Source organism: Amblyraja radiata, chromosome 2 (genome assembly GCF_010909765.2).
Source record: "Amblyraja radiata isolate CabotCenter1 chromosome 2, sAmbRad1.1.pri, whole genome shotgun sequence".
Lineage (NCBI taxonomy): Eukaryota > Metazoa > Chordata > Chondrichthyes > Rajiformes > Rajidae > Amblyraja > Amblyraja radiata.
This window is the reverse complement of record NC_045957.1, coordinates 39,061,272-39,085,799: the sequence shown is the minus strand read 5'-3', so window position 1 is coordinate 39,085,799 and position 24,528 is coordinate 39,061,272. Positions and strand designations below refer to the sequence as shown.

General features: G+C 46.2%; 1 protein-coding gene across 7 annotated transcripts in view; it reads right to left on the bottom strand.

The window, feature by feature from the left end:
• Positions 1 to 24,528, bottom strand: part of zeb1 (zinc finger E-box binding homeobox 1) — a 181,025-nt gene that overhangs the window by 6,458 nt on the left and 150,039 nt on the right. For 5 of the 7 annotated variants that reach the window (XM_033045331.1, XM_033045286.1, XM_033045321.1 and 2 more), the window contains 3 exons: positions 20,464 to 20,572; positions 9,941 to 11,706; positions 8,243 to 8,441 (listed from right to left, as the gene is read on the bottom strand). In XM_033045331.1, coding sequence (XP_032901222.1) covers positions 8,243 to 8,441; positions 9,941 to 11,706; positions 20,464 to 20,572 — 2,074 coding nt within the window. The remainder of the gene's footprint in view (positions 1 to 8,242; positions 8,442 to 9,940; positions 11,707 to 20,463; positions 20,573 to 24,528) is intronic. The other 2 variants (XM_033045297.1, XM_033045328.1) reach the window with 1 other exon arrangement.

Genomic DNA, 24,528 nt, shown 5'->3' with positions numbered 1-24,528 from the left:
GACAGATACATGGATCGGACAGATTGGAGGGATATGGACCAAGCGCAGGCAAGTGGGACTAGTGTAGCTGGAACATTGTTGGCAGGTGTGGGCAGGTTGGACCGAGAGGCCTGTTTCCACACTGTATCACTCTATGACTCTATTAAATTCCTCATTTAAGAAAGGCCGCTAATATAACAGCAGTTCAAAGATAATGTACTGGACCGATATGGAATGGCTGGATTGAGTTATGAGGGAAGGCTGGATAGGCTGTGCCTTTATATTGCAGACGTTTCAAAGACTGATTAGTGACTTGGAAGTAGTGACTAGAAATTGGGGTAATTGCTTCAAAATAAGTTGCCCATTTCAAAACAAGATGAGTCAAAATGTTTTCTCTCAGGATTGCAAGTCTGGATACTCATCCTCCAAGGATAATAGAAGCATAATCTTGAAATATTTTTAAGAGAGATAGATGGATACTTGATAAGTGCCAGGTTGGAAGGTTGAGCTGGAGTAACTCAGCGGGAAAGGCAGCGTCTCTGGAGAGAAGGAATGGGTGGCGATTCGGGTCGAGACCCTTCTTCAGACAGGGTTGTTGTGAGTAGGTGGGAATGTGGAGGCTTCATTCTGATCAGCCATGATCTCATTAACCTGCAGAGCAAGCTGAGGGCTGGTCTTAATAAGGTCATAAGGAATAGGAGTAGAATTAGGCCATTCGGCCCATCAAGTCTACTCCACCATTCAATCATGGCTGATCTATCTCTCCCTCCTTCTCCTGCCTTCTCCCCAAGTAGGAACACTCTCCTAATTTACAACTTGAAGAAGGATCGGAGGTGGGGGAGAGAGGGAGCTGGGGGGAGGAGGAGGGGGGTAAGAGCTGCTCAGAGCCTGTAAAATAAAATGCAAATGTAACTGGCTGCAAAAATGAATTCAGACTCAGCCTCTAGAATCTCAGATCCTGACTGAGTGCACTCATCCTTAATTTAATACAAAAAAAGGACGCAAAAGAAAATAGCATAAAACTTTAACGAGTGCAAGTAATAAATTCAGCAAAAAGAATTTAAGGAACCGTACTACATATTGCAAATTACCTATGGAAAGATGCAACTTAGTCTATGATTTTCAAATCGGTAATCGCAAGCAGCTTTAATGAATCAAAATGTCCCAAGACAGAGGCAGAGATGTAGAGGCAAAAGACGCATTGATTCCTTGGTGGACATCAATAGGAAAATAGCTGGAGGGGATAAGGGGTGGATGCAGTTCCAGAACATAGAGCTGAAACAATCGATGGCATGGCCAGCACTGATGGGATAATGGGCAAGGGAGATGAATGGTTTTGGAGGAGTAGAACGTTTAGTTTAGTTTAATTTAGAGATACAGCGTGGAAACAGGCCTTATGGCTCACTGAGTCCACACCGACCAGTGATCCCTGCACATTAACACTACCCTACACACACTAGGGGCAATTTTACACTCATACCAAGCTAATTAACCTCCAAACCTGTACGTCTTTGGAGTGTGGGAGGAAACCGAAAATTTCGGAGAAAACCCGGGAGACAGGACAAACTCCGTACGGACAGGACCCGTAGTCGGGATCGAACGCGGGACTCTGGCGCTGCAAGTGCTGTAAGGCAGCAACTCTATCGCTGCGCCACCGTGCCACCCATTCTGGAGGATGGAGGGATGCAGGAAAAATAGTTGTAGAATCATAGAGTGATACAGCGTAGAAACAGGCCCATCGGCCCAACTTGTCCACACCAGCCAACATGTCCCAGCTACACTGGTCCCACCTGCCCGCATTTGGCCCACATCCCTCCAAACATGTCCTATCCATTTACTTTTGGATAGTCCCTGCCTCAACTACCTCCTCTGGCAGCTTGTTCCATACATGTGTGAAAAGGTTACCCCTCAGATTCCTATTAAATCCTTTTCTCCTTCACCTTAAACCTATGTCCTCTGGTCCTCGATTCACCTACTCTGGGCAAGAGACTCTTCCCGATCTAGACCTCTCATGAGGGTGGAGGGAGATGCATTTTTAAGTCGTGATTTACGCGACCTGAAGGCAGAAAGCAGGAGCTAATGCAGGAAAAGAATAGGAACCAAACAAAAAGAATAGGAGTGAGTGGGGATGCATAATAGAGGCAAAGTCTGAATGATTTATTTCATGGAAGGAGGAGATTGGCAAGAACACCAAGCAAAAAAGGGAAGGCGACCAGGCAATAAGGATTTCACCAACAGCTAGTTGGTATCAGGCATGTGGGAAGAATTGGCAACAACTATTGCTGAATCCTTTCACATTAATCAAAAAAATCAGATGAATGTAATTTACGAGTTGAGACCTTTCTTCAGACTGATGTCAGGGGAGTGGGCGGCACAGAGATAAAATGTAGTCGGAGACAGAAGACTGGCCGGTGGAACTGGGTAGGGGGAGGGGATGGAGAGAGAGGGAAAGCAAGGGTTACTTGAAGTTAGAGAAGTTCATATTCATGCCGCTGGGGTGTAAGCTGCTCCAGCGAAATAAGAGGTGCTGTTCCTCCAATTTGTGCTGGGCCTCTTTCTGACAGAAGGGTCAGTGTGGGAATCCCTTCACTCCAGAGATGCTGCCTGACCTGCTGAGATACTCCAGCATTTTGAGTCTATCTTCGATTCAAACCAGCGCCTGCAGTTCTTTCCTACACAATGCAGTTTACGAATTAGGTTCGTGTGATGATGTTAATCCTCGTGCAAAGCTCTTTTTAGAACGATTCAGGGAACTTGGATTGCACTGTCCTGAGGTACCGAGCAGTGGCTATTCCTGGCAAGACAAGCACATGCCAAGGGATAAACAAAATATTTTATTACATCCTAGGGTAGACCCTCTTCCCCTACACAACGCCCATCTCTTCAGGTCGCTCCGACCTCTGAACTCAGTGACCACTCACTCACCACAAGAGTGACTCTGGCCTCTGATTCTCCACTTCTGGCGTTTGGTCCCAACCACTTTGCCACCTCTTACTGGACTCAGTGCAAATCCTGCAGCTGAGGCTCTGTGAGATGGTGGCCTGGTGCTCATCTGCGGGCTCGTGGTCCAAGGGTAAGCAGGAGGCGACCGAGAGTTGTCGCCTGGCCTCAGTGCGGTAGAGGTCAGCTCGCCAGACGACCATGGCACCTCCCTTGTGGGCGGGTTTGATGATAATGTTTGCTGCAGAGTGAGCGGAGCGCTGTACGACCAGAGGGGGTGAGGTTAGAGTAGGTTAGGGGAGTGGAAAAGTTGAGATGGTTGATGTCACGCCGGCAGTTAGAAATAAAAAAGTCTAAAGAGGGTAGAAGGCTGTCTGGGGAGGTCCAGGAGGAGGGGGGGTCCTGCTCAGTCCTGCCTTTCTACACAACCCCACACTCCGGTCCAGGGGTGGGGAACCTGCGGCCTTCTAGGCCATTAAGTTCGGCCTTTTGAATCAATCCAAATTTTGTAGAACAAATCCTTTTATTTTTATTCATTTGTTTTTGTTCGTCTTTTATTATTTTTATTTTAATCTTAAAATGAACGTATTTAAAATACCAAAGAGTAAAAGAAGATTCAACAAAATAATCCTATATCTAATTAAAATGGCCACAGTTTAAGAATAAGGAGTAAGCCATTTAGAACGGAGACGAGGAGACACTTTTTCCTCACAGAGAGTGGTGAGTCTGTGGAATTCTCTGCCTCAGAGGATGGTGGAGGCAGGTTCTCTGGATGCTTTCAAGAGAGAGCTAGATAGGGCTCATAAAAATAGCGGAGTCAGGGGATATGGGGAGAAGGCAGGAACGGGGTACTGATTGGGGATGATCAGCCATGATCACATTGAATGGCGGTGCTGGCTCGAAGGGCCGAATGGCCTACTCCTGCACCTATTGTCTATGAGCCTTCCAACATGAAAAGGTTCCCCACCCCTGCTCCAGTCCAAATGACCCCCATGGTTAACCTAAGGTAGACACCTAACGCTGGAGCAACTCAGCGGGACAGGCAGCATCTCTGGAGAAAAGGAGTAGGTGACGTTTCGGGTCGAGACCCTTCTTCAGACCTCCCAAGCATAATCACAGAAGAAGATTACTTGGTGGAAATGTGCAACGGCCTTTTGGATGCAACTTTATGGTATCATCGGTAGTTGGTGATTAAAGAAGTTGTTGGCTTATTCTAGCAAGCTATTCCAAAGTAATAAAACTTACTGCTCATTCATACAATATGTAACTGCTCCTGTAACTGAGCAGATGCCATGAATGCAGAGGTGGATTAGTGCCTTTTCTGCGTCAGCTTTATGGAAATGGTGTTGGATAGCTGCTTCAGTGCTGACGTGCACTGAAAGGGATAGATTTTCACAACAACTTCATCAGGGAAAGCTAAATGCTGTCCGTTTTTAGTCTAACAATGTGACAACCGCTAGTCACTGCCAGCCAACTTGTTGGCACAAAACATACCCTTAATCAGTGTAGACACTCTTTCTTTCATTTTCATAACGCTTCTTATATTAATACTTGGAAGGTACACAAAAATGCTGGAGAAACTCAGCGGGTGCAGCAGCATCTATGGAGCCAAGGAAATAGGTAACGTTTCGGGCCGAAACCCTTCTTCAGACTGATGGGGGGTGGGGGGGAGAAGGAAGGAAAAAGGGAGGAGGAGGAGCCCGAGGGCGGGGGGCTGGGAGGAGACAGCTCGAGCATTAAGGAAGGGGAGGAGACAGCAAGGGCTAGCAAAATAGGGAGAATTCAATGTTCATGCCCGCCGGCCGCAATCTATCCCAGGCGGAATATGAGGTGCTGTTCCTCCAATTTCTGGTGTTGCTCACTCTGGCAATGGAGGAGACCCAGGACAGAGAGGTCGGATTGGGAATGGGAGGGGGAGTTGAAGTGCTGAGCCACCGGGAGTTCAGGTAGGTTATAGCGGACTGAGTGGAGGTGTTCGGAGAAACGATCGCCCAACCTACGCTTAGTCTCACCGATGTAAATCAGCTGACATCTAGAGCAGCGGATGCAGTAGATGAGGTTGGAGGAGATACAGGTGAACCTTTGTCGCACCTGGAATGACTGCTTGGGTCCTTGAATGGAGTCGAGGGGGGAGGTGAAGGGACAGGTGTTGCATTTCTTGCGGTTGCAACGGAAAGTGCCCGGGGAGGGGGTGGTACGGGAAGAATTGACAAGGGAGTTGCGGAGGGAGCGGTCTTTGCGGAAGGCAGACATGGGGGGAGATGGGAAGATGTGGTGAGTGGTGGGGTCACGTTGGAGGTGGCGGAAATGGCGGAGGATTATTTGTTGTATTTGCCGACTGGTGGGGTGAAAGGTGAGGACTAGGGGGACTCTGCCCTTGTTGCGAGTGCGGGGAATGGGAGAGAGAGCAGTGTTGCGGGGTATGGAAGAGACCCTGGTGCGAGCCTCATCTATGGTGGAGGAGGGGAATCCCCGTTCTCTGAAGAGCGAGGACATTTCCGATGCCCCGGTGTGGAACGTCTCATCCTGGGAACAGATGCGGCGTAGGCGGAGGAATTGGGAGTAGGGGATGGAGTCTTTACAGGGGGCAGGGTGGGAAGACGTGTAGTCCAGATAGCCATGTGAGTCAGTGGGTTTGTAGTGTATGTCGGTCAGAAGTCTGTCCCCTGCGATGGAGATGGTGAGGTCAAGGAATGGTAGGGAAGTGTCGGAAATGGTCCAGGTGTATTGGAGTGCCGGATGGAAGTTGGTGGTGAAGTGGATGAAGTCAGTCAGTTGTGTGTAGGTGCAGGAGGTGGCCCCAAAACAGTCGTCAATGTAACGGAGGTAGAGGTCGGGGATGGGGCCCTGGTACGTATTGAACAAGGATTGTTCGACGTACCCGACAAAGAGACAGGCGTAGCTGGGGCCCATGCGTGTGCCCATAGCTACGCCTTGTGTTTGGAGGAAATGGGAGGAGTCAAACGTAAAGTTGTTGAGGGTGAGGACCAACTCCGCTAGGCGGAGGAGAGTGTCAGTGGCTGGGTATAGGTTGCTCCTCTGGTCGAGGAAGAACCGGAGGGCTTTGAGGCCATCCTGGTGGGGGATGGAGATGTAGAGTGACTGGACGTCCATGGTGAAGATGAGGGGGTGAGGGCCTAGAGAGTGGAATGTGCGGAGGCGGCGGTGAATGGGGTTAGGAGGGAGAGATAGATCAGCCATGATTGAATGGCGGAGTAAACTTGATGGGCCGAATGGCCTAATTCTGCTCCTATCACTTATGACCTTATGTTAATACCGCAGTACTTCTGATGATTAAAGAGAACAACAATGGCCTTGTTTCCTTTGCTGTAATATTACTAGACTGCACTTTCAACAACTTTCATCACAAAACTTTCAGAAAACTATATTTGCAAAACAAGCCTGCGCCTTGCCATAGAAGATAATGGCTCAGTAAATTTTAAGCATAGAGAGGAAAAAATAAGTAGGTAAGTGCAAGACTGGTTAAATATTCAAAGAAAGGAACTCTAGAGAATGAAAATGGAAAGGAAAGAAATGTAAATTTAAAAATATTTTAAAAATAAATAAAAATAGATACGGCGGCATAGTGGTAAGGCTACCACTGCCTTATAGCCCTGTCCCACAGTGCAAGAGCACTCCCGAGTTTAAAAAAAAATCAAGCTCGTGGTAAGCACGGAGAATGAACGTAGCGGGTACGTCGGAGCTCGGGGACGTCTCTTAGCGCTAACGGCAGGTACTCGGGAAGACTCGCTAACGGCAGGTAAGCACGGGAAGACTCGTGAAGATTTTTTAACGTTGAAAAATGTCCACGAGAGCCCAGAGTACCGACGAGTGGCCATTACCGTAAATCTCCGAGTTCGAATCAGGGCAAACTCGGGAGAACTCTTGGAATGAACTCGTACCGTGGGACAGGGCTTTAACTGCGCCAGGGATCCGGGTTTGATCCTGACTCCGAGTGCTGTCTGTACGGAGTTTGTATGTTCTTCCCATGACCTGCGTGGGTTTGTTTTGAAAAGCAATAGTTCTTTCTGCGTGTATAATGCATGTAAAGGCAAATTCAATGTGTACAAGAAGGAACTGCAGATGTTGGAAAATCGAAGGTAGACAAAAGTGCTGGAGAAACTCAGCGTGTGCGGCAGCATCTATGGAGCGAAGGAAATAGGCAACGTTTCGGGTTGAGACCCTTCTTCAGACTGAATGGTCCTTCGCTCCATAGATGCTGCTGCACCCGCTGAGTTTCTTCAGCACTTTTGTCTAAATTCAAAGTGTAGTTTAGTTTAGTTTGGAGATACAGCGCAGAAACAGGCCCATCGGCCCACCAAGTCCACACCGACCAGTGATCCCCACACACCTATACTATCCCACACACGAGGGCCAATTTACAATTGTATCAAGTGAATTAGCCTACAAACCTGAAAGTCTTTGGAGTGTGGGGGGGAAATCGTAGCACCCGGAGAACACCCGGGCAGGTCACGGGGAGAACGTGCAAACTCCGTACAGACAGCACCCGTAGTTCATAAGACATAGGAGCAGAATTAGGCCAGTCAGTCCATCGGGTTTGCTTCGCCATTCGATCATGGCTGATCTATTTTCCCCTCTCAACCCCATTCTCCTGCCCTCGCCCCATAACCTTTCAGCTCAACAGTACAAAATATGGCCAAACAGCCTGAAAGTCAGGATGGAACCCGGGCCTCTGGCACTGTGAGGCAGCAACTCTACCGCTGCGCCACTGTGCTGCCCCTACTTTATAGATTTATTGTAAGGAAAAGTGTTCTGCTTATTTTTTTTTTAAAGCAGAAGCAGTTACACACTGCTGGAACATCACCTCGTACAGTGCTGCCCAGTGCTTATGCCTTGTCCTCTTCTGCAACATCGATCTCACCACAGCCCGATGCGTTAGCCATCGGCCTCCTCCCTGTCATTCCCGCCTGGCCCCCATCCCTACTTTTGCGCTGACTGGTCAGCTCGCAGCAATAAGCTTTTCACTGTACCACGGTACACTTGACAATAAGCTAAACTAAATTAAACTAACTGGCACAGAGTACCCATTCAGCTGCCTCTGCAGTTGGCTGATGACTGAAAGAGTCTCTGGTGTCCTTCCGCAATTCCCAGCGCAGCGCAGCACACCCACAGGGGTGCACTCCGATTCCTAGGCTAATAACAGTATTCCTGGCTTGAAATGGCACAACATGCTACACTTGCACACAATATATACGATTATCTTTCTGATGACCCCAATAATGTCTTTACCCCTACCCCCACTATTAAGAAGGTGCCAATTATAGTGGGGATTGTAATATCAAGTCCTATAAGCTTAACTTACCTGTGTGCTCGTACTTGTGTCTCAGAAGAGAGCTACTCTTCTGAAATATTTTATCGCACAAATCACAGGCGTACATTCCATTCTCCGTCTTTTTTATTTTCTTACGTGGCGGCGCAGAGTCTGAATCATTCTGCTCATCAGTATTGGGCACACCTCCGCAACTCATCTCTTGGCTTTCGTCCTTCAGGAACACAACCACCTATGTTATGCATTTTCAGACAATCACTTTGCATCTATATTAATGTCTGTGTATCCAAGCGGTGGAGGTGAGAGGGGGGGGTAAGTTTTGTTTAGTTTAGTTTAGAGATAGAGCGGAAACAGAAACTTCGGCCCACCGAGTCCGCACCGACCAGCGATCCCTGCATCCTTGCACTGTCCTACACACACACTAGGGACAATTTTTACATTTATACCAAGCCGATTAACCTACAAACCTGTCCGTCTTTGGAGCGTGGGAGGAAACCGAAGATCTCGGAGAAAAACCCACGCAGGTCACGGGGAGAACGTACAAACTCCGTACAGAAAGCACCCGTAGTCAGGATCGAACCACGGGTCTCAATCACTTTACTGTGAGAGTTAGATTTAGCTCCTAGGGCTAAAGGAATCAAGGGATATGGGGAAAAAGCAGGAACGAGGTACTGATTTTAGATGATCAGCAATGATCGTATTGAATGGCGGTGCTGGCTTGACGTGCCGACCGGCCTACTCCTGCACCTATTTTTCTGCGTGTCTATGTTTCTAAGCCACCGTGGCACCCAAGAAGAGAATCAGGAGTGACAATCAACTACTAGGACTATGGTTGCACTTGGGCCAGGGGCCAGTGGGGAAAGTGGAAGCCCAAAGAGGACATGGAGTGGGGGGAGGGGAGGCTGAGGCAGTTGTGAAGAGCAAATTTCAGAAAAGGATTTTCATTCATGTCTCCACCAATCCCCATGGCCACAGAGCTAGTTTTCTCTGAGTTGCACATTTAAGCGCACATTTGCAATGAAACCTTTTCTGGAGATGATATTCAATGAATTAAATGCCACCTGTTACTTCTCGCAAGGCAAGGCACTTCTGTGCACAAGAATTGCATTTGTGTAGAGGGATAGGACATAATTCGACATTCTCGTCAAACATTGCAGTGAGCAAGCCATTGAATGTTTAACAAGCTGCTGTTGTTGTGCAAAACCTAAAAATATTATGCCACACATTATAATCTTCTCGGACAAGACATCCACTAATTGGACCAGTCGCACCCTGACCACTCCCTCTTCTCCCATCTCCCATCAGGCAACAGGTATAGAAGTGTGAAAACGCACACCTCCAGATTCAGGGACAGTTTCTTCCCAGCTGTTATCAGGCAATTGAACCACCCTACCACAAGCAGAGAGCAGTCCTGAACTACTATCTATCTCTTTGGTGACCCTTGGACTTTTCTTGATCGGACTTTGTTGGCTTTACCTTGCACTAAACGTCATTCCCTTATCATGTATCTATACACTGTGAATGGCTCGATTACAATCATGTGTTGTCATTCTGCTGACTGGTTAGCACGTAACAAAAGCTTTTCACTGTATCTCAGTACACGTGACAATAAACTAAACTGAACTGAGCAGTAAAAGTAAACCAGTAAGAATTGGGGAAAAAAGCTCAATTGAAACTTTTTATAGACAATCCCGCAAGGAATTTATAACAGCCAAAATTCAGCATACTTACGAGATGATTTCCGTTGGCTTGAGTTGGTTTCTGTTGTTGTTCAGATGGATTTGAATTAGTTATTTTATACGTGTAGGCCACCTGTGGAATGACGCTGGCCTGCTTTAATGTTGTTAGGGGTCTGAGGCATGGAACACTGTTTGGACTTGAGATGGCAACAATCATGGGAAGTTTGGTGGTGACTGCAGGAATTGCAATATTTATAGGTTTGGCACTTGTTGAGTTTCCTTCGTCAACACTGTCGTTTTCTGTTTGTTCTTTCTTGAGGCAAGACAAGTTTAAAGGCTCCTCTTGGACATAATGAACACTGCTGTGGTAAACACTGGTTATTGTGGGTCTATCCAGCCCTTCCTTTTGTTGCCTGGGAAGCGACAGGTCAAGAGGTTCCAACTGTAAATCCTCCTGACTGCTGTCCGGTGTATTGAGATAGCTTTGAGAATTTCGAGAAGATGCCGAGGAAAGGTTCAGCGGTGTCGGGGATGAAGTGCTACTCCCCGAAGGTTCTGCTGTTGCACTGGGCGGCGTGGTTGCATTCTGAGGTTCAGTCAGCTTGTCAGCTTGGGTTTCCGAATTTGCTGAGTTGCTTTGAACGCCAGAAGGTGATGGTTCCGGGTGACCGATGGACTGCTTTGGTTTGACCCCCTCGTCGTCAGGTGAGGGAGAGGAGGGACAAGATGGCTGGACTGGGACCTGACTAGTCTGCATTTTCTCAAACCACTTTTTTACCTTTTCTAACGGCAGGTTTACAGCAACGGAAATCTTTGCCAGCTCTTCGGATGTTGGCTGTGCGTTCAATGCATAATATGCCTTCAGAAGTGACAACAGGTTCTTCAATGGTTCTTGATCCGAAGAGGTGTTCTCTTCTATTGATACTGAAGCTGCAGCGAGGTTTTCAGGCTCCGTAATACTGCTCTCCCCTGAATGAGCTTCAGTTTTTAATTGATAGTGCTTTAGCTCGTGAAGTGCATTTAATCCACCAGGACATTCATTACAAAGAAGGCATGTGTTACTTACTCCTGCACTTGTCTCCGTTTTCTCAGATTTGACTGTGAGGTCTTCTGGTGTTTTGTCATTTGTACAACTGTTTGCTGGATGAGGAATTTCCTTTTTTAAATTTTGCGGCAGGACTTGGAGCTGACTGGGCTCTAAGCTGTAGTTGATAATGATCTTGGTTGTTCCATCCTGATCAATCAAGGGAAGACTAATGGATGAGATGAGGGAATGGCTATTTTGCTGCATCAATCCAGAAGATACAACTCCTGCCTCTTTGGAAGGGAGAGTAACATGATTGTTTTCTAATACTGCAACTTTAAGAACATTCTGAATGTCACTTAGATTGATGCTAATGGGAGAGACCAGGCCAACGGTTGGCAATACAACAGCTTGAACCACGCTCTGGGGAGAAGTTGTAACCTGGGTACCGCCACTAAATCCTCCATTTTGGAAAGAGCTTGCACAGTTGATACCAGAGGTCACCACCATGGTTTTGTACTCATAATCCACAGGTTCACTTTTGATTTGGTTTACGGCCGACTGTTCTTGCAAAGGCTTACTGTTTTCTAGCTTATGACGAAGTTGTGTTCTAGCAGGGCTGTTGGTTGACGGAGAAAGGGATGGAGAAGTGCCTTGAGGTGTCTTGATTCCTGAACGGGCTCTGCCATTGAGTGATATAAGCCCGATGCACTTCTTACTACTGATGTGTGAGCTGTAAGAGCCGGAGTGGGAAAACCTTTTCTTGCAGTTCGAGCATTCATATGGCTTTTCTCCTGAAGAACAGTGAGAGAGAGAGAGAGAGAGAGAGAGAGAGAGAGAGAGAGAGAGAGAGAGAGAGAGAGAGAGAGAGAGAGAAAAGAAAGCATTAACACAATTCCTCACTTTAAATTAAAAAACATTACAGAATCAAAAACCGTTTGCCGAAATTGAACTGTACCAATGTCTTTTATTGTCTGCAAGCAATTATCTGGTCTGACGGGGTTTTCCAAAAATCCGTAACAATGGGATGAGAGGATGAAGATTCAAAATTAAATCAATCTTTCTGTCAGTGCAATATTCCTTTGAGGATACTTATAAATCCACCAATAAAAATATAGCTTGGACAATTTTCATGGGACATCAGAGATGGAAAACTCCAAATTTGTGAAATAAAACTAAGTCCAGGTACAAGATTTCAAAGGAGAAGTTAAAATTTAAGAACCTATTTTACGCTCACTGTAATCTGCTTATCGTTATTCACTAATACAGAGTAGCATCCTTCTCTGAATCTTTCTGATAGACACTGCAGACTAGGTTGTTATCGTAAAATTAAAACATATTGGAATAACAAAATTAAAATATCAAGATGAGAGGGGGGAAGTGATTGAGTACAAGGTTACTTTCAAAGAATGAGCAACCAGTTTACGGAATGACTCAGCGGGACAGGCAGCATCTCAGGATAGAAGGAATGGATGACGTTTTTCGGGTCGAGACCATTCTTCAGGGTACGAAGAAGCGACCCGACCCGAAACGTCACCCATTCCTTCTATCCTGAGATGCTGCCTGTCCCGCTGAGTTACTCCAGCATTTTGTGTCTGTCTTCGGTGTAAACCGGCATCTGCAGTTCCCTCCTGCAGATTAAGGAATGTGATGTAAATATGCTGCTTTCATTCCATATAATGAGCAAATCACAGCAGAGTTTCACATATTGTGTTTGGTTGGCATTTCTGGCTTCCTCTTCTTTCGTGTCCATCTTCCATGTTTCAAATGTTGACTTCGCTGTCATCGTCCGTCCTGAAAAGGACGCAAGCTTCCGGCGACAATCAGTGGGAGCCATCACTGTTGCAGTAGATGATGGTGGTAGCAGAATTAGCTCGGGATACTTCCAGTTTCCAGCCCCGCGACGTGGACGCTTCTGCTCTGGGGCTGGCAATTCTGGCACAAATGTGAACTAGAGCAAGTGGGAAACGGTGAGGCTGGTGTAACCTGGTCCCTCCAAACTGAAGTAGGCAGAAGAGCAAATTTGTAGACGTGTCCAAAATTAAAAGGCAGTAGTCATGGAGGATTTCAATTATCCTAACATTATGAAATAAGATCAGTGCAAGAGGTGAGGTATAAACGGCATGGACTATCAGAACTCTTTTAAAACCTGTTTCAATTGTTTTCCTTCCAGGAAGGATGAAAGGAGAGATGAGGAAAAATATTTAAGAAGGAACTGCAGATGCTGGAAAATCGAAGGTAGACAAAAATGCTGGAGAAACTCAGCGGGTGAGGCAGCATCTATGGAGCGAAGGAAATAGGCAACGTTTCGGGCCCGAAACGTTGCCTATTTCCTTTGCTCCATAGATGCTGCCTCACCCGCTGAGTTTCTCCAGCATTTTTGCCTACCTATGAGGAAAATATGTTCACCTTGAGAATAATTAGGTTGTGGAAGTCTCTCTCTGAAGGAATGGTGGATGAAAGGGTCTGTCCCACTTGGGCGTTATTTGCGCGTCATTTACGTGTCACGACGCACGACGCAACATCATTTACGCGTCACGTGCGTGTCGTGACGCGAGCCTGGCGTACATTACGCGCGCATGGCGTGTGGTGAGGCGTGGTGGCGTAGGCAGTGACGCGCGGCGCCCCAGGATTTTAGGATTCGTGACGCGCAAATGACGCCCAAATGGGACAGGCCCTGAAGAAACCTTCATCACATATAAAAAGGACTTGAATGTGCACTTGAAACAGCACAAGTTGGACTGTAGAGTTCGGACCGTATGTTGGGATTCGACTGAGTAATACTTTTTTAACCAGCGCACTACACGGTTTCCTACTGCACCTAAAATTTGATGATTGATTCTGAAAAATGATTCCTTTTGGTTCAGTGGTCCTCATGCTTCTCTGCCCCACCTGTTCGCCCATCTTTGAGCAGGGAAGTTCATAAGGAGCAATGCTGATGAAATTTGCTTTAAAAAAAAAATTGCTTGATAAGAAAATTTAACACGTGTTTGACTTCTACTGTTGAAAATAGGTACATAGTGATGTTCTTGATCCCCAGAGATTCACTTTAATCATCTTTGATGGATTGCAAATGAATGCAATTACTAGAAACTCCCACAGGTGATTCAGTCATCTGAGTGCATGGCCAGTTTTGTCACCTGGGATATCTTCTAGGATGAATTACAAAAACAAAGACTTGTTGGGCCGAATGGCCTAATTCTACTCCTTTCACTTAATTGCACTCAAACTCGCACTTAAAATCCCTTGATCCTTACTATTTGATTTTGATTTTGATTCCTTGATCCTTACTTAGATTTTGGCCAAATTACAGCAAATAAAAAACAGCGCAACTTAACAAATTACAGCCCAGTATATTACATAGAAAATAGGTGCAGGAGGAGGCCTTTTGGTCCTTCGAGCCTGCACCGCCATTCATTGTGATCATACAGATAGCTCTGATAGATCATACAGATAGCTCTGAAGAAGGGTTTCGGTCTGAAACGTTGCCTATTTCCTTCGCTCCATAGATGCTGCCGCACCCGCTGAGTTCCTCCAGCATTTTTGTCTACCTTCAGCTCTTATAATAAACTCAGCTTCTATACATTAATTTTTCTATGATGATATTTCTGGACAAATTTGCAAGTTGGAAACAATATCTCCTGGAAAAGCTCATTGCGACCTTGGTAGTGCGGGCAATTATTGATTAGTGCGGGCAATTATTGATTAGTGCGGGTGTCAGGGGTTATGGGAGGGAAGGCAGGAGAATGGGGTTGAGAGGGAAAGATAGGTCAGCCGTGATTGAATGGCGGAGTAGACTTGATGGGCCAAATAGGCGTTATTCTCCTGGAACGTAACTTATGAACAATGAAACTGCCACACTTCTTGAGTGCAAGTTAAGCAAATCATCATGTGATTAATCCATGTGTTTTTGAAGATTCTGAATCAGACACCAGAATATTTTCCATTGCCAACAGCTCTCAAAAGAATGCATGTTTATGAATGCTTGATGGCTGGCCGCTGGAATGGGCTCTGTTCTGGAGACCCTTGGTCGCACACTTTCAAACATGACTTGGAATACTAGGGTAAAGTACATGATGCAGGTGCCAGTTAAGACATAGTTGGATCATTTTGTATCTGCTGTCTGGTTTGATTCAAGTCAATAAGAAAATCTATACCACATGATTCTTATTGCAAGTTTCTAATCACATAAGATTGGAGTAATAATAATAATAATAATGGATGGGATTTATATAGCGCCTTTCTAGAATACTCAAGGCGCTTTACATCGCATTATTCATACACTCCTCAGTCACACTCGGTGGTGGTAAGCTACTTCTGTAGCCACAGCTGCCCTGGGGCAGACTGACGGAAGCGTGGCTGCCAATCTGCGCCTACGGCCCCTCCGACCACCACCAATCACTCACACACATTCACACACAGGCAAAGGTGGGTGAAGTGTCTTGCCCAAGGACACAACGACAGTATGCAATCCAAGCGGGATTCGAACCGGCTACCTTCCGGTTGCCAGCCGAACACTTAGCCCATTGTGCCATCTGTCGTCCCAAGCCATCTGTCGTCCCAGTAGCCCCACCTCCCAGGAGTAGAGGTGGGGCTAGGTTGGAGATGAGATACAAATTGCAATACCACGGTATTATTAAAAAAGTACAGGGTGAATTAAATTGTTGTTGACATCCACTGAAGATTTATGATCAGCAGTGTAACCTTTCAAAGATTAACCTACAAAGAAGTAATTAATAACAAAGCTTGTATTCCGAATATTTAAGCAGGAACTGCAGATGCTGGAAAATCGAAGGTAGACAAAAATGCTGGAGAAACTCAGCGGGTGAGGCAGCATCAATGGAGCGAAGGAAATAGGCGACGTTTTGGGTCGAGACCCTTCTTCAGACTGATGTGAGGGTGGGGGAGGGGGGGGGGGAGAAAGAAAGGGTGGAGCCAGAGGGCTGAGGGAGAGCTGAGAAGGAGAGGAGAAAGTAAGGACTACCTGAAATTAGAGAAGTCAATGTTCATTCCGCTGGGGTGCAAACTGCCCAAGTGAAATATGAGGTGCTGCTCCTCCAATTTACGGTGGTCCTCACTCTGGCCATGGAGGAGGCCCAGGACAGAAAGGTCGGATTTGGAATGGGAGAATAGCCGGTTTACAAAGAAGTATTGAATAAGAAAGCTTATGAGGATGAGGAGTGATCTTATAGAGGTGCATAAAATCATGAGAGGAATAGATCGGGTAGGTGCACAGAGTCTCTTGCCCAGAGTAAGTGAATCGAGAACCAGGGGACATAGGTTTAAGGTGAAGGGGAAAAGATTTCATAGGAATCTGAGGGGTAGCGATTTCACACAAAGGGTGGTGAATGTATGGAACAAGCTGCCAGAGGAGGTAGCTGAGGATGGGACTATCCCAACATTCAAGAAGCAGTTAGATAGGTACATGGACAGGACAGGTTTGGAGGGATATGGACCAAATGCGGGCAAGTGGGACTAGGGTAGCTGGGACATGTTGGCTGGTGTGGGCAAGTTGTGCCTGTTTCCACACTGTATCACTCTATGAATCTAAAGCATTTATTCCAAATAGCTAGTTTACCTAGAAGCCGGGATATTTCTTGATATTTCATTTATTGCTCCTGTAAATTGGGAATACCAACTGCAAACTGAATAATTGTTTTGTGGAACACCTCCATTTAGTCAGCAATGCGTCTGTTTTCCAGTTACCTGTTAATTCTCTCCCAGTCTAGTCACCCTGAGTTTGGCCTCCTGCACTCTTCCAACAAGTTCAAATCAAACTCAAGAACATTTCACCATCCATCAATACAATATCGACTCATGGACGTAAGAATATCAGATAGTCAACACTGGACTTTCAGATAGAGTGGTGAAGATGCCAAGCAACTGAACCATCCTACCACAACCAGAGAGCAGTTCTAAACAACTATCTACCTCATTGGTGACAATTGGACTACCCTTGATTGGATTTTGCTAGCTTTACCTTGAACTAAAAGTTATTCCCTTGTCGTGTAGGGCGCGCAGCATCGTCAAGGACTACTCTCACCCCAGCCACAGTCTGTTTACCCTCCTCCCATCCGGGAGGCGCTACAGGTCTCTCCGTTGCCGGACCAGCAGGTCCAGGAACAGCTTCTTCCCTGCGGCTGTTACATTACTTAACTCTGCACCTTGGTGATTGCCAGTCACCCCCTCCCCCCTCCCCCCTCCCCCCTCCCCCCCTCCCCCCCCCCCCCGGATACTCCTTCCCCCAGAAAAATTGCACTATTATGACTGTATGTACGTATATATATTTATTGCTCATTATTCTATGTTCGCTCTTCTGGGTGAGATGCTAACTGCATTTCGTTGTCTCTGTACTGTACACTGCACAATGACAATAAAGATTGAATCTGAGGTGTATCTGCATACTGTAAATGGATCGATTGTAATCATGTATGGTCTTTCTGCTGGCTGGATAGCACGCAACAAAAACTTTTCACTATGCATCGGTACACGTGACAATAAACTGAACTGGGCTGTGGATATCATGTGGATATATTGAAGATTAGAGGGTGAAACTGTTTTTTTTACACAAAGGGTGGAGGGTGCCTGGAACGCTTTGTTAGAGGCAGATGAAATATTGACATTGAAGAGACTTTTAGATCGGCACATGGATGTGCAGGGAATGGAGGAATATGGATCATGATAATGGAGGAATATAGATGATTAGTTTATTTCATGGCAGATGTGATAGTATATTTTTGGCCTCAAGTTCAGCACAGACATTGTGGGCCGAAGTGCCTGTTCCTATGCTGTACTTTTGTTTATGTAGAAAATTTTCATTTCTACCATTTTTTTGCATCTGGTAATTTCAGATATTTTTTCTACATTTCTAATTTACACCTCCTCCACTAATTTCTTTGCCATCTTGGTGCATTTTGTCCTGTCAGAGGCGTTCATTTGTTCTCACTTCCTCTCCACCCTTTCTCTGCACCTTAGAACCTGTATTTTATATATATTTATCCAGTACCGAAAATGCCATCGCTGAAACAAAAAACGTCTTTCTCTATACAAATATTGTCTGGCCTGCTAAGTGCTTCCAGCAATGTTTTATTTTCAGAGTTTCAATTTTGCTTTTTTAAATTTACCTGCAGTATTTTGCTTATTTTATAATGAACTTTGGTTGAAAACATAGCGTCCATTTTTATTTAATGCTTGAAAGGATTCCATGAAGCAGTACTTGGAAATACAGCTATTCGTGGCCCGTGAAATCGATGGCGATTTCCCATAGTCAAATTCCGCAAAGAGAAACAGAATGGCCAATTAGTCTATTTTTGGAAGCATTATTTTGACAGACGAAAAGTTAGCCAGGCAATCATGCCACCAATAAATAACATTCTGCATTCTTGCACCCACTATTGGTACAGCTAAGATAAGCTAACACAACACAGTTGACAAATGCACCGTTGAGTTTGCTTTTGTTAAGTGGGATCATATGAAATAAATAGGATTTCTGTGGAAATTACTGATAGTTTTAGATTTACAGCGCGGAAACAGGCCCTTTCGCACCGACCAGCGATCCCCGCACATTAACATTATCCTACACACACCAGGGACAATTGGTATCCAATTATACCACGCCAAATAACCTACAAACCTGTACGTCTTTGGAGTGTGGGAGGAAACCGAAGATCCCGGAGAAAACCCACGCAGATCACGGGGAGAACGTACAAACTCCGTACAGACAGCACCCGTAGTCGGGATCAAACCCGGGTCTCCGGCGCTGCAAGTGCTCTAAGGCAGCAGATCTACCGCTGCGCCACCGTGCCGCCCATTATTCTGTGATAAACATCAGCTGCATCAAAGAGTCTACTTTTATGCTGTACGTTCTATGCAGTTATGCACATTGGTACTTTTAACTTTGGCTGAGATGTAAAACCAAAGTATATTATCTATAGATTCTCTGCTGTAATTGCAATTCTGTCAAGAAATCTTAACCAACTGATTAATTTTCAGTCATTCCAACCAATGTTCTAGTGAATTGTAAAAGTGCCAGAGAGAAGGTTGTAAAGTAAAATAATATGGTGGGTTGGCTAAGGACAATTAGTCCTATTGGCTAAGGATATATGAAGGACAGAGCTGTAACAAATCTGAAAGAAAACAGGTAACGATTTAAATATCGGTAGACAAAGTTCTAAACATCAATTTATCAAAGCAAGCCCCTTCTGAAGTTATGGGGCTGTCCCACTGTACGAGCGAATTCAAGAGTTTCTCCCGCGTTTCCCCTGATTCGAACTCGGAGAATTACGGTAATAGCCGCTCGTGGGTACTCGGGGCTCTCATGGACATTTTTCAATATGTTAAAAATTCTTCACGAGTCTTCATGAGCTTACCGTTTCCCGAGTACCTGCCGTTAGCGTTACGAGCCGCTAATGCCCCTGGCCCACTTAGGAAACCTGAACAGAAACCTCTGGTGACCTTGCGCCCCACCCAAGGTTTCCATGAGGTTCCCGGAGGTTTTGGTCACTCTCCCTAATGGTCGAAAGTGGTTTCCGCGTGGTCGAGGCTTCTTCTATGTTCCTTCGATAATTTCAACAAAACCAAAACCGGCCTCGACTGAAAATAGGTTGCCGTTTGGTCGAAGCCAGTGGAGTGGGGTCGCTATTTACTTACAGGCAGTCGAAGGCAATCTCCTTCGCTGACCGGCCATTTTGATTGGCTCATTGGCGTTTTCAACAAAGATCCTATAGGATCTTTGGTTTTCAACACCTAGAAGATCCGCCGGAAGGTAAAATGCTCGCTAACTTTATTAAACTTCTTTAAATTGTCTCCACTCCTTCTCCCCCCTTCCCTCCCCTTCTCTCTCCCATTCTCTCCCCCCTTCATCTCCCCTTCTCTTCCCCTTCTCTGTCCTTCTTTCCCCTTCTCTCTCTCCCTCCCTCCCGCGCTCTCTAAAGGACTTACCGTGCTCTGTGGCAGCCGTTCACCTTCCTCGTCACCGCGAAGACAGAGCTCCTCCGCTGTCCCTGGCCCCCACCTTCGCGATGTGTGTGTGTGTGTGTGTGTGTGTGTGTGTGTGTGTGTGTGTGTGTGTGTGTGTGTGTGTGTGTGTGTGTGTGTGTGTGTGTGTGTGTGTGTGTGTGTGTGTGTGTGTGTGGTCGGTAGCAAAGATCCTGTAGGATATTTGGTCAGTAGATGCAGCTCACGCTTCGGTCGAGGCTTTCCAGGCGAGTGACCAAAACCTCTGGCGACTCACGGAAACCTTGGGTGGGGCGCAAGGTCACCAGAGGTTTCCGTTCAGGTTTCCTAAGTAGGACAGGGGCATTAGAGACGTCCCCGAGCTCCGACGTACTCGCTACGTACATTCTACGTGCTTACCACAAGTTTGATTTTTTTTTTAAACTCGGGAAGGCTCTTGAATTAGCTCGTACAGTGGGACAGCCCCTTTAGGGTGATTGAAGAGAGAACAACAAATCTGGGAAATGTGCTTGATTTGAAGATTAAGAACATTCCACAACAAGACTCTGCTTTCACCTCAATATGAGGCACCAAAGCACAAAAAAAAATCAACTTACCACTGTGGATGCGTAAGTGCTCCTTTAAATGATGCTTGTACTTAAATGCTTTTCCACATTCAGTGCACTTGAATTTGCGGTTTCCGCTAGTCTGTGTTACAACATGGCGCTTTTTAAAACAAAATAAACCTTTTGTAAGTACATCTTGTCAAAAACAGCAGTTTTGTCAAAAATGCCTTTTGCTTGTTTTCAACAAAAGGTAAAAATCCAACACAGAAATCAATCAACTTTCACACAACCTTTGGGCGGCAGGGTGGCGCAGCGGCAGATTTGCTGCCTCATAGCGCCAGAGACCCGGGTTCGATCCTCACTGTGGCTGCTGTCTGTAAGGGGTTTGTACGTTCTTCCCGGGATCTGCGTGGGTTTTCTCCGGGATCTCCGGTTTCCTCCCACACTCCAAAGACGTACAGGGTTTTGTAGGTTAATTTGGTTGGGTACAATTATAAATCATCCCTCGTGTGCGTGGGATAGTGCAAAGTGTGTGGGGATCGCTGGTCGGTGCGGACTCGGCGGGCCGAAGGGCCTGTTTCCGCGCTGTATCTCTAAACTAAACTAAACCATCATTGATGAGTACGGGTGTCAGGGGTTACGGGGAGAAGGCAGGAGAATGGGGTTAGGGGGTAGAGATAGATCACCCATGATTGAATGGCGGAGCAGACTTGCTGGGCCGAATGGCCCAATTCTGTTCCTATCACTTATGATCTTATGAACATGCCTTAAGGTTCATGAAAAATGTCCTGTTAAATTATAAAGTACCAAGGTTTTATACTACTAACAATTCTTCAGCAAGGTGGAGGATCAGCAGCAGCAACCATTTGAAAAGATGGGATCCAGATTAGGGATCAAGGTTTTCTTAACCGAGCTGCAGCATATAAAAGGGAGACTAGCTCTGGCAGGAGTGACTGTCTTGAGCTGGAAGTGCTGTTGGTGAGGTGAAAGTATGGGCTCAGGTGAGCGTCGGTTCAAAGGTTCAGGGTCTAAGTGATCCAGGACCAGTTGGCAAACTGGATCCAAAATTGACTTGGCAAAGGGAGATAGAGGACGATGGAAGAAGTCTGCCTTGGCCATTGGATGTCTGCGACTAGTGGTTCCCACAGGAATCCGGAGGCTGGGACGCTTGCTGTTTATAATGTACGTCAGTGACTTGGACGTGGATGATCAGCCAGTCCGCGGATGATGTGAAGATTGGTGGAGTGGTGAATGAGTGGGAGGCAGTCTTCGGTGGATGCGTTGGTGAAATGGGTTTAAAAATGGCAGACGGCGTTTAATCCAGACGAGTGTGAGGTGGCGCTCTTTGACAACATTAACGAGTCTAGGACATACACCGTGTTCTCAGAGAGTATTGAGTAACAGAGTAACCAAGTACAAGTCCAAAGAACCTTGAAGGTGATAATACAGGTATTTCGGAAGGGATATGGGACACTGGGCATCATTAGTTAGGGAACTGAATACAGAAGCATGGAGGCTATGCACAATCCTTGATCGGACCTCAGCTGGAGTATTGCGTGCAGTTTTGGTCGCCATGCTGAAGGAATGGTATGATAGCACTGGAGGAGGTACAGATGAGATTCAACTGGAGTTGCCTGGGTTGGAGCAGTTCAGTTAGAGGGACGACTGGAGAAGGTAGGTCTATTCTCCCTGATGTGGCTGCGATATAGCCGACTAGGAAAAGGGGAGATGCAGCGAGACTTGGGTGTCATGGTACACCAGTCATTGAAAGTAGGCATGCAGGTGCAGCAGGCAGTGAAGAAAGCGAATGGTATGTTAGCTTTCATAGCAAAAGGATTTGAGTATAGGAGCAGGGAGGTTCTACTGCAGTTGTACAGGGTCTTGGTGAGACCACACCTGGAGTATTGCGTACAGTTTTGGTCTCCAAATCTGAGGAAGGACATTATTGCCATAGAGGGAGTGCAGAGAAGGTTCACCAGACTGATTCCTGGGATGTCAGGACTGTCTTATGAAGAAAGACTGGATAGACTTGGTTTATACTCTCTAGAATTTAGGAGATTGAGAGGGGATCTTATAGAAACTTATAAAATTCTTAAGGGGTTGGACAGGCTAGATGCAGGAAGATTGCTCCCGATTTTGGGGAAGTCCAGGACAAGGGGTCACAGCTTAAGGATAAGGGGGAAATCCTTTAAAACCGAGATGAGAACTTTTTTCACACAGAGAGTGGTGAATCTCTGGAACTCTCTGCCACAGAGGGTAGTCGAGGCCAGTTCATTGGCTATATTTAAGAGGGAGTTAGATGTGGCCCTTGTGGCTAAGGGGATCATAGGGTATGGAGAGAAGGCAGGTATGGGATACTGAGTTGGATGATCAGCCATGATCATATTGAATGGCGGTGCAGGCTCGAAGGGCCGAATGGCCTACTCTTGCACCTAATTTCTATGTAAACATCTGAGGGGTGTAGATGGGGTAGATTGCAGGAAACGTTTCCTCATATTGGAGGTAGATGAAACTAGAGGATATAGATATAGTGTAGGGGTAATATGAGGGTGGAGGTTCATCACTCAGAGAGTGATTGGGGGCGGCATGGTGGTGCAGCGGTAGAGTTGCTGCCTTGCAGTGCCGGAGACCCAGATTCGATCCTGACTACGAGTGCTGTCTGTACGGGGTTTGTACGTTCTCCCCGTGACCGCGTGGGTTTTCTCCGAGATCTTCGGTTTCCTCCCACACCCCAAAGGCATACAGGTATGCAGGTAAATTGGCTAGTGTGTGTAGGACAGTGTTAATGTGCGGGGATCGCTGGTCGGTGCGGACTCGGTGGGCCGAAGGGCCTGTTACTGCGTTGTATATCTAAACTAAATGTGTTGAGTACCTGGAATGAGAGAGTGGTTGAAGCTGGGTCGATGGCAGCATATAAATGTGTAAATGAGCAGTTAAATTGCTTGGATGCAATGAGCTATAGACTAAAGTCTGGGCCTGTGGATTAATATGGAAATGTGGCCATTGACCTGTATAAGGATGGGTTGCATCCGAACACTAGGGGAGCAAATATCCTGGCTAGACTCAATGCAAGACTGAGGCAGGTGAAAGGCTGAGATGGTATGGATGGTGATGAAATAAAGTTCAGTGGACAGACTAGACAGAAGCAGGGCAAGGAAGAATTGAATTGCACTAATCTTAATGGAAGGGGCCTGATGGGTATTGTGGATGAACTCAGGGTGTGGATAGGTACGTGAGACTGGGTTGTTGTATCCATGACTGAAGCCTGGCTAAGAGAGGGACAGAACTGAAAGCTTAATGTTCCAGGGCACAGGTGCTACAGGAGAGATAGAGGTGGGTATAAAAGAGGAGGGAGTGCTGCTTTATCGATGAAGGAGAATGTCACCGTTTACTGATGGTTTCGTCCAGTGTAGTTATATAGGTGGAGCTGAGAAATAAAATAGGGTTGATCACCTGGTTGGGAGTGTACTACAAGCCCCCAAATAGTCAACTGGAATTAGAAGAGGAAATATTCCAGGAGAGAGCCTGCAGCTGCAAGACTTATAAGGTTGTCGTAGTTGGGGATTTTAACTTTCCTAATATGGATTAGGACTGTCATAGTGCAAAAGGCTTAGAGGAGGTGGAATTTGTCAAATGTGTTCAGGAAAGTTTCCTCAGGCAATATGTAGAGGGCCCTACACGAGAGTGGGCAATGTTTGATCTTAGGAAATTAGGAAGGGCAAGTGACTGATGTGTTTGTGGGTGAGTCTTTTTGGACCAGCGGCCACTGGCCTATTAACTTTACGACGATTATGGATAAAGGCAGGGTTAAAATTGTGAATTGGGGCAAGGCCAACTTTGATGGTATTGGACAAGAACTTGCTCAAGTTGAGTGGAGCAAGTTGTTTGCAGGCAATAGAACACCTGGAAATTGGGATGCTCTTAAAAGTGTATGGCCAAGAGGTCAGGGCATGCACGTCCCTGTTAGAGTGAAGGGCAAGGCCGGTGGGCGTAAGGAAGCTGGGATGATGAGAGAAATTGAGGTGCTGTTCAGGAAAAAGGAGGCATGGGACAGGTATAGGCAACTGGAATCAGGTGTAACACTGGAGGAGTTTTGGGAACTGAGGTGCAGACTTA